Source organism: Astatotilapia calliptera, chromosome 12, assembly GCF_900246225.1.
Source record: "Astatotilapia calliptera chromosome 12, fAstCal1.2, whole genome shotgun sequence".
Taxonomy (NCBI): domain Eukaryota; kingdom Metazoa; phylum Chordata; class Actinopteri; order Cichliformes; family Cichlidae; genus Astatotilapia; species Astatotilapia calliptera.
Window position 1 is genome coordinate 33774428 of NC_039313.1, and position 10739 is coordinate 33785166.

Consider the following 10739-nt stretch of genomic DNA (forward strand, 5'->3'; position numbering starts at 1 on the left):
GAAAAATCAATGCATAATAGTACACATTTGATTTTTTTTTAAGTAGCTATATTAAGACTTTGGTCAAGTCTTAGTTAGGGTACATTAGGAGAAATCTCTTGCACAGATAAAAGTAATGCCTTATTTTCAAATAGACATTAAAAAAGTCCTCAGTGAGCTGTACCTGACCTGCAGCTTTATTTCCATCACAATATCGAGCCTTCACTCAATGCAAATTATACACTGGCGCCCCCTAAATGAGCCCGAACACAGTACAGACAGCATCAGCAGCACTGACAGCAGCGGCAGAGATCCGCTGTGAGAGACTGCCCGGGATACCCAGGCGCTCTGACCGCATGGAGAACCGGCTGGCACGGCGGGAGGCAGCGGGAGCGCGCGGTGCCCCCGGTAATGCCTGCTCAGCTCAGAGTCCAAATTAAAAAATTTTTTAAAAGTGCTGCGAGTTTAAACCACAGAGAAAGTTGGTTTGTTGCACTGAGCAGTACCACCATGCATAAAGGAGGCTTGGAGCCAAATTTGGAGGGGCTGAAGTGGTGCTTTATTGGGTTAACTTAACAACAATAATAATGATGATAACAATAACGATAATAATAATGATAATGATAATAATATTCACAGTAATAATAATGATGATGATGGAAGAACATTTTTATTCTCTCGACAACTCGAAGCTGCTGTTGGCTTCTCTCCTCTCCCCTCACAATAGAAATCTTCAACTTAAATGTCACTTTATTCCGACCAATACAACCACCAACTATTGTCATCTGAATTACAATAATAATGGGCGGGGGTGAGAGGGGTCTTTATCCCTCCGCACATCCATAAATCGCACGAAATGACAGTCGGCCAGTGAAGAGTTAAAGGGAGGAGACGGAGAGTGACACGCCTCATTGGGTAGATTATGTGCCGCAAACAAAAAGTGTGTGTCGGTGTGCCAGTCAGCCAGAGCATCGGGCCCCATCTGCACGCCTCTCTCTCCCCCTCTCTCTCTCTGTCTGCTTTTATCCGCGCAGCTCTCTCTCCCTGCCCCGCTCCTTCACTGCCAGTGTCGGCGGCAGCAGCAGCACTGTCACTTTCAGCACACTGGGGAGGAAATGTACTGATACTACGGAGCAGCCCGGGAGCGCATCACCATCTCCATCATCACCTCCATCACCGTCACCGCATCCCCCCTCTCGTCTTTTCGGGGCTTTTTTCCCCCGCATTGATTCGCAGCATCGCTCTCAAATCGTTTGTGGATTATTGTTCCCTCCTCATCGACGGAAAGGTAGGTCTGTGACGTGAAAGCTGTGTGTGGTTCGGATAGTTTTGGAGCAGGAAAAAGGGGTGGGTTGGGTGGTGGGTTCGCTTTGCGCGGCACGCGTCCTGCAGAATAAACAGCAGGAAAAAAATAGGGGGGAAAATAAAGCAAACGCAGATGTTTCCTCGCTGTCGCAGTTCAATCACAGCGCTGATTCGGGACAGTTTTAGCGGATGGGTGAAACACCCCCCAGTTTCAGCTCACCCCCACCTGCAGCGGGTTTGGAGGGAGAGGGTGGCTGCTTTCCTCCAGTTTGGATGTACAAACACGCCGCTCGGTGTCTCTTTTTTATTAATTCGAGCCTGGCCTTGACTCATATCAGTCACCCGATAATTTGTGAGGCTTTCATCCACCTCAAGCGACTATCTGGGTTCCTTTGAACATAAAGAGGTTCTGTTTAGTGCCGGAAACAATTTTTTTAGCTTCACATCGCAGCGCCGGGATCCGCTTTGGAAAGGCTGTGTGCGCAAAATGTTCCAGAGAATCTTCCTGCTGCTGCTAAACGTTTACGAAGTTACAAAATCCTATAAATCAGCCGACTTCAGTGGCAGCTGTTCTTTGTTATTTAATCAAATTTCCACACTTCTTTTAAAACAATAATACTAATGAAAATAATAAATAACAGTAGAAGCCAAACCAGAGGAAAGCATCGCTTTTTCTCTTTTTGCAGCGACAAAACAACTGCGGATACCGGGGACAAACAGACGGTAGCTCATCTGTTCCCACCGCCAATCACCGGCACGAGAGCAGTTATCAATATCCGCCCGTTTATTTCTGAACCGGATCACATTTACGCGCAAAAGCCACGTTTCTCCCTGCGCGCAAGAGTGCACAGACCTTTATCCCAGCTGTGGAGCTTTTAAATGATACTTTAACGATTTTATAATTAATGGCTTCATTTCTTTGCACGAACTGTGCCAAGACCGCGCCTCGTGGACTATGAAAAATAATAATAATAATAATTATTATTATTATCATATAATAACAACTGCACTCTAAACTGTTAATTATAGTTACTTTGTTATAGGCCCAAAGTACAACAGTAAATCATTTTTATTCATATTTTGCTGTTGCTAAAATAAACCAAACAGTGATCAGAGAACATTATATACAACATATCATTTCAACAATTTAGAAATGGCGTCTTAAGGAAAAGCTATTTGTCTGAATTTATTGTTTGTATTTATTTATTTATTTCTGCCGTCCTTTGTGCCTAATTTACGGCCGAACAAATGTGCATCAGGTGCAGGCTTCCGCGCACAGATTCTGCAGTATTTAAACGCCAGAGGAGGAAGAGGGGAGGAGAGGAGGGAGTGAAAGAGACGCAGCCGTCTAAACACACACATTCAGAGGTTAGAAAGGGAGAAAAGAAATAATTAACTGGTCGTGCTGCTTTAATTACAGTCTCAGAGGGGAAAGTGGCGGATTATGGTAATGAGGCGACATACGCTGCCGCTTGTAGAAAGGAGAGAAAGGTTGGCTGACATGAAATCACTGACTTTGACAGTCCACTTGAAACCCATTGGACATGCTCTCTCCGTTGGACGTGCTCGGACCTCACCAGCTCCTACTGAGGGCGCCGTCGTCTTATTATCCTTCTCTTTTTTCTCCTTTGTAACAAAAACAGTCTTCAGACAATGTGAGAAATCCAACAAAACCAGACACGATATTAAATGGATAAAGATAATATTTATAGAAAAATCAATGATCACACAAGCGTGAAGCACAGTCAGCTCACTGGAAAAGTAAGGACGTTAAAAGCGACTCTGGGAACTGTAGGAAATACAGTAAACGCTTTAACAGGAAGCACCTGGAAATACTGAAGCACCAAACTTTTTTTTTTCATAGTAATTTTTCATTTTCATTTTTCTTGCATCAGGCAGAGAGGACATTGAGGGAGTCCGCGAAGGCCTTCTTATGTTAAAATTAGCATTAATACTTTATTATATCACTTATGCGAACATTATATAATAATAATCTGATTGGATTAATAGCCGTGTATACTATTGTTAACAAGAAAACATTCTAGATTGTTTTATTCCTATACACACATCGCTTATTTTTACAGACAGCATTATTATTATTATTGTTAATAATAATAATAATAATAAGTATTATTATTATTATTATTATATATTAATGAAAAAAATCACGTGATCACTAATCTCTGATTGATTTAGTTTTTTATTGTCGCTTTGTTTATTGTGATTGTTATATAATCGGATATTGGGAAACTACATCATCAATATGCTGAAAGTGTTGCCGTCATGAACTTATTACGTGGTTTGAATAAATTAAAAGGGAAAAAAAACGGGCCCCTCAACGACGCCCTTGACAGCTGGTTTAGCCAATCTGTCTAGGAAGAGATTTATTTCCTATCAGCTGGTACAGCGGAGGGTATAATCCACTAAATAACCAAAGGTTAGGCTCCAATGTGTGATTTGTTTTTGCTTGATGAATATATTAAAGAGGAAATTACGCATTTTGGGGACAAAAAAGAGGAAATTTGATGCTTTCCGTTAGACATTTTTGAGGCCTGTACTGACGCTGGTTTCTCGTGGTTCCGTGTGTCCGCAGTGTGACATGGAGGAGTCCAGCTCTCAGAAGTTGGTGTGGGATGGGGACGCCAAAGCGGTGCAGCAGTGTCTCACGGACATTTTTACGAGCGTCTACACAACGTGCGACATCCCGGAAAACGCCATTTTCGGGCCTTGCGTGCTGAGCCACACGTCTCTGTATGACAGCATCGCCTTCATAGCTCTGAAATCCACCGACAAGCGCACAGCACCTTATATATTTAGGGTAAGTGGAGCTTTATTTTGATCACAAATTTGAAATAATTTTATTTTAATGCATCCCTTATACAGGTTTTAATTAGCTCAATTATGACTGAAGACAGATTTTACTGATTGGCATCTAAACTGGCCTAAAATGACAATGTTTTTAAATTTCTGTGCATTTATTTCTGTCCAATAATTAAATATATCCCTAGAGATGAAAACCAAAAGGCTAAAAAAAGGAATAAAAAAACATATATGGTCACTAAAATCTTATAGGGACATACTAGTAGATTTTGCTTGTTTTTAATAGCTATAGTAATTTGCTTAATTTCAAGTGGAAAATTAGGTTTATTAAAGCATTGTGAACATTTTTTGTCTTCCCTGAATTATTTTTTTAAACTTAGATTCCAAACTATAAAAATACACGTTGTGCCCTCCTTGTTTCTGCAGCAGTTTGGGGGTAATTCTCTCTTCCCATTTGCATCTAAAAAACAGCCTGAGAGGTTTATGGGGTGGAAATAATTTGAAATTAATTATTTAAGTATTAACCCAAAATGCTCTTGCTTGATGGCACAGGTGGACACTTCAGCGGCCAACAGCACCTCGGAGGGCCTGATGTGGCTGCGGCTGGTCCAGTCAGCCCGGGACAAAGAGGAGCAGAACCTGGAGGCCTACGTGAAGAACGGCCAGCTCTTCTACCGCTCGCTCCGACGCATCGAGAAGGACGAGGAGTTGCTGGTCTGGTACGGCAAAGACCTCATCGACCTGCTGCTGCTCAGTTCCAGCAGAGTGCCTCCCAAAAGCAAAGGTGAGCCAGTCAAGACAGTAAAGTGTTTCAGCTTGTGTTTAAACCATGACATTTATTGTTTTCTTCTTTTAGTTTTTACTTTGATTTCATCCGATGCAGGCTTCACACAATGCACTAAAGAATACATAAAGTTATATTTACTGCAGTGCAGTACAAAGGTCATATTCTTGAAGTAAATTTTCAATAATTTCCTTTTGTCCTCCGGTTAGGTTCATCCCACCACTCCTGTCCGGACTGCAGCCAGCGGTTCCAGTTTGAGTTCCCTTTCTTGGCCCATCTCCGGTTCCGTTGCACCAAGAGACTGCAGAGCATTGCTGCAGCCGACGAGGAGCCCAGCAAAGACAGCGGCACAGAGCGACTAAACGCAACCCCAACCAGGACCAGCCCAAAGGTAGTCCGCTCCGAAGGTTTCAGCAGTCATCAGGACAACAATAAACCCTCCACAGACTTTCATAACCTAGCCAGGGATCTAGAGAACAACCGGACCAGCCCGCCGAGTGACAAGGAGGCCGAGATCTGCAGCGAGAGCTCGGGCAAGAGGAAGTTCTCCGAAATAGAGGACAGGGAGTGCAGAGGACCCAGCCTTCCGCAGTCCAAGTCTAAAGATGAGCTTGCAACGTCTGTGCAGAATTACAGAGGAGCATATGGCCTAGAGGACAACCACCGGTCCTTCTCCCCACCAGGCTCCATAGAGCTGGGAGAGGTAAAGCGCAGCGCCTTTACTGAGGTTAAGTCAGCCCAGCACTCCAAACAGCACAGCAGCAGCAAAAGTCTCCAAAGCTCCAACTCTGAAAACAAAGATGGAGGTCGGCCCAGCAGCAACCCCTCGGAGAAACACCTTAGCATCAGGTCTGTGCTGTCAGAGACGCAGCCGCCCCAAAGCTCACCCATGGGCAGTGCTTTCACCTCCGTCAGCCAGCAAGGAGGTGGCAGTGGTGGGGAGAGGAAGAGTGCCTTCAGTCAGCCATCTCGCTCCTTTTCGCAGATCTCACCACTGGTGATGCCACCCAAGCTGCTGGACTGCCACCCAGCGGTGGGCGACACCATCTCCTCCAACAGACTCTACCAGGCTGACCACCTTGCTGCCAAGCTGCAGGGTGCAGAACTGGGCGCCAACTGCCCCGTGCCGGGCGGCATGGCCAAGCAGAACCCCTTTGTCTACGCCACCGCCTTCTGGCCCAAGAACTCCGGACCTATCCAGCTTCAGATGCCCTCAGCTCTCACCCTGCTGCCTCCCTCATTCACCTCGCTCTGTCTGCCCGCTCAGAACTGGTGCGCCAAGTGCAACGCCTCCTTCCGCATGACCTCAGACCTGGTTTACCACATGCGATCCCACCACAAAAAGGAGTACTCCATGGAGCCTCTGGTCAAGCGGCGGCGCGAGGAGAAGCTCAAGTGCCCCATATGCAACGAGTCCTTCCGGGAACGGCATCACTTGTCACGTCACATGACCTCCCATAACTGACTTTTTGAAACTAACAAGGACGAGACTTTTGTTTAACATGGACGGATTGTCAACCTGCCTGGATTTAAGCACTCCAACTGGAAATAGACCACTTAAAAACACAAGAACACCCCTTGCACTTACTTTCACTTTGGACTATAATCTTTGAATTCCTTTTCTGTCTGTTTGCTTTTACTCCCCTGTAAAAACAATTAATGTTTTGGGTGTATGCAAATGCATTTTGACTTCAAAAATGAATCTATTTATGAAAAGTTCACTTAAAAGTTTGAGAATAAGGGAAGATTTAAATATGTGTAATTGTACAGTAAGTTGTATTTTATATCATATAAATGCAAATATAGAGAAAAATGACAAATGTAGTCATACATCATGGTTTACAACGCAGCGAGTTTTTTCATGTCTACAACCAATATGGACACAAATTGGGGATATTATGTCAGACTATATTTCAGAGTGCATGTAATATGAAATGATATTGATTTAAGATGCAGTCTATACATTACAATGTAAATAATTTGTTTTATTTGAAATACAAAGTGTAATATTTTGTGTCAGTGGGGAATAGTTTCAGTGTTTCTTCCTTTTGCGGGAATTTACTACTTGATAGTTTATCTAATCATGTTGAATGCATTGACAATAAAATAGCTTTATTTTCAAACTGTGGCCTTCATGGATTTTTTTTTGACTGCAACTCAAATATATATTAAATAAAATCTTTATATATTCTGTGTTTTGTATTCATACATTATAACATTAATTTTAGGGATGCAAAAAGTGGACAAAACCACCTTATTTTACCTTATTTACATTTTTTATAAGAAATTGATTTTATATATTGCCAAAGCTCAGTGTTACTCAAATAAATATAAACATATTATGTAAATTTTTTTCCCAACACACTCGAAAACAAAGACACTATTACAGTTAATAAATCTGATGATGAAATATTTATTGCACATTATATGGATATATGGTTATCTACTATGTTTCCTCCTTGGAAATGAGCATTATTATTATTATTATTATTATTATTATTATTATTATTATTACTACTACAGCCATTGTCTTTATTTAGGTAGGACACATTATCCTCTTAATTAAACTTTAAAATAATTAAAAAAAAAACCTTTATCATACCTGCACATTGGGTGTTTCCCGTTGATAATACGGTCTTGTATTTATCGAAATAAAGTTTATGTAAAAGAAAAAAAAAATATATATATAAAATGTTCCGACTGTTTTTTTTTTAGTCTTTATTTTTATTTATTTTTTTTATTTAAAGCAAAAAATACATGGCCATGATTTTCAGGCTTCTCGGTAAGCGACCTATTGTTTTACTTTACTGAATAAAATCCGCGCCGTACGCCTACATTTACGATTCGTTTCCATTAAATCATTAGACTTATTTTTTTCTTTGAAGAGCCGTGAACAGCCAGTTACAGAGACGCTACGAGTTTCCCATAAATCAATAGGTGCAAATAATTTAAATTTATAATTTTTTAAACACGCCGCAAACTGAAGACAGCAGTGAAGTGCTGCTGTAACACCCAAATAACAACCGTCTATCAGCCCGACGGTGACCTTTAATCTGCAGGATATTTATGTCAAAGAAAATCAAACAAGCAAACAAAAGACAGAGTGATAGAAAGTAAAACGTGATAATATTTTTGGATCAGTACTCCTTATTTCCACCACGTTATGAAAACGCAAATATCAAAAAAAAAAAAAAAAAAAAAAAAAAAAAAAACACCGGGTAGGAAACGTTTCAGGCCACGAGCTGAACAGAAACTGGTTCGAGCGCGCCATCAAGTGGTCTGTGAGCAAACTGCACAAGCGGAGATCCCACTGGGCAGCCATAACGTGTTAGGATATATACCGTATGTGGAAAACTAAAACCCTTAAATTATATGTAATTTAAGATCTTTGTTTTTAACGACTCATCAGAATCATTATATGACTCGTACCTGTAACCATGACAATATCCCTATATGACCATGGCTGATATATATATATATATATATATATATATATATATATATATATATATATATATATTTTTTTTTTTTTTTTTTTTTTCTATTGTTTCTGAAAACTAAAATATCAACTGTGTCTCAAATCCACTGTGACACTGGTTCATGGAGGAATGAATATTTGAACACTAAAAGTACACAAGCATCAAAGAGTATATGGTAAAATATCACAGCCGTAGTTTTCCCAGTTCAAGTGTCAAGGGTTAAAAAGAAAACAGCTCCTGGGAAACCACATCATCAGCACGCTGAAGCTCGGCGTCATTTCCCAGAAACCACTTGTATGAGGACACAGGGCTGCATGAGCCTGAATTGCTGAGTTTTCTGTATTTGTTCAGAACTCTATGGTGCCTGCAAAGCACAGTTCTCAGCTCTGCATAATTACTATTAAAGTGAAAACTTTGAAATGAGCATTTAAAGTAGGAAAACATAATTCTGGAGAAAATGGATCCCTCTTCTTAGACAGACATCTGAAAACCTGAAACCAAATCTGTGTGAGGATAAGGTGTTAAAAACGTCTGCTTCCGGGTGAAAAACAGAAAAACTGCAATGCAGGATACGAGAGGAAGGATGCCTGTTTAAATAAGCAGACAAAGGATATTTATTAGGTCATCTTCTTGTGTAATGTAAAGCTTTAGGCTGAACTGCATCACTCAGGAGAGCAAAGAAAACAAAACTAGAACTGGAGCTGCAGTGAGAATGTGCTGGATGGAGAGCAAAAGCACATAAAGTGGTAGAGGCTGAGAGGAGTGGATACAGCAGGAATCTGCGAGGCTCACATGATGATAAATTACAAACCGGTGCACATGTCCGCATGTTGCATCTCATCTCAGAGCGACACACACCTCCCACTACAGCAATCCAAACAGGTCAGTCTCACCGTAAAGGCATGCGATCGACGGGAAGCGAGGCCATCGTTAACTATCACCGCTCGCCCTCTCCTCACAGCCCGGACGCTCCTGTGATATTTTGTACCCTCGTGCTTCGCTGCTGGTGTCATCGTCCCTCTTGGGCCCCAGCTTCCCCCCCGTGTCACATTTGTCACTGCATCACTCATCGCGGAGCAGCGCGGGACAGTTTATATCTCTGCTAAGCTGGCACTTCCATTTGGCCTCCTGCCCCAGTCACACTACATTTTTACATTTCAGGCATTTAGCTGACGCTGACATCTAGCAGGGAAATGAACAAACAGGTACAAAGACCTCAGACAAGTTCAGTTATTTGATAGGAAACATGGCTTCTGGACCCTTCTTTGGTTTTAGTTTGTTAGTCCAGCTTTAAAACTTACGATGTGTTGCATGCACAAGATGGGAAGATTTCTGCAGATGTAAACTTAGAAGAAGAGAGCCAAGATTATTTTTGTTTAACGCTTCATGATAAACTCAGAGGACAAAAACTTCCTTTGGTTTAACAGGTTTGTTCATGACTAAACCATAAGCTGCAGTGACTTCCTTGCTGCTTTGCTTCCTGTTTTTGTAACTGTGGGTTTATCTGTATTTACTTCTTTTTACCCGTGCCCAGTCTGCCTTCTATTTTCCCTTTCTAATACCCACCTTTAGTCTTGTGTTCCTCTTTCTGTTGTTCTTCTGGATCTCTTTCTTTATAATAAGATGCTGAATGTAGTTATGAATGAAGTTATGCTGACACAAAAGCACTGCTTTATCAGGACAAGAAGACCTTGACAGTAACACTCTTCAGTTTGACTTGTAGTAGTAGGGTTATTGATATTTAGTGGGGCTTGACTCTTGTGTCACTTGATGGGAGGAAATCAGGACAGAGGGGAGCGGTGTAGGTGGACTGCTGTCAAATTCAAATGTTGGCACTGATTTATTTCCTTCTAAAGGTTTCTGCATGATGTAGCTTTACTTATATATTCCCCTAATGTTAACTACGAAAAGCCAACACTGCATCTCTCTGTGCTAACTGCTGCGTGATCACATATGTTGTCAGAAAGTCGTCAGTTAAAATTTTCCCGAGTTGTGACTTTGCCTGAGATTTTAGTTAAACATATTCCTTCATTTCACTGAGAGACAGCGATCCACCCCGAGTTACATTTCAGTGCAGTATGGTACGAAGTTTATTCTGATGCAGCTATGGAGACACCACACCAGCGTGTAAAAACACGTCTTCTGCAATCATGGACCTATTACTGCAATGAATGACAGTAACTACAGTACAGTAGTCTCATGTTTGGCGATGAGCTCTGCAGCTCAGGTTCCAAGGGCAGTGTTTTTCTAACCATTACAGCTTTAGCGAAGGTGCTGGTACTGCAGACACATCCGGTTAGAGCTGCTGTGAAATCTGACGCTGAACCTATAAATGAAACCCACATTGAAGGTTTCTATTGTAGGAGCCCCAG

General features: G+C 41.6%; 1 protein-coding gene across 1 annotated transcript; it reads left to right on the forward strand.

Moving 5' to 3' along the window:
- Window positions 1–839: 839 nt before the first annotated feature.
- On the forward strand, window positions 840–7011 carry prdm8b (PR domain containing 8b). The gene is made up of 4 exons (XM_026188727.1): window positions 840–1267; window positions 3878–4102; window positions 4657–4888; window positions 5098–7011. The coding sequence occupies exons 1-4, from the start codon at window positions 902–904 to the stop codon at window positions 6351–6353; spliced, it is 2079 nt and encodes a 692-aa protein (XP_026044512.1). The 5' UTR covers window positions 840–901; the 3' UTR covers window positions 6354–7011.
- The last annotated feature ends 3728 nt before the right edge of the window (window positions 7012–10739 follow it).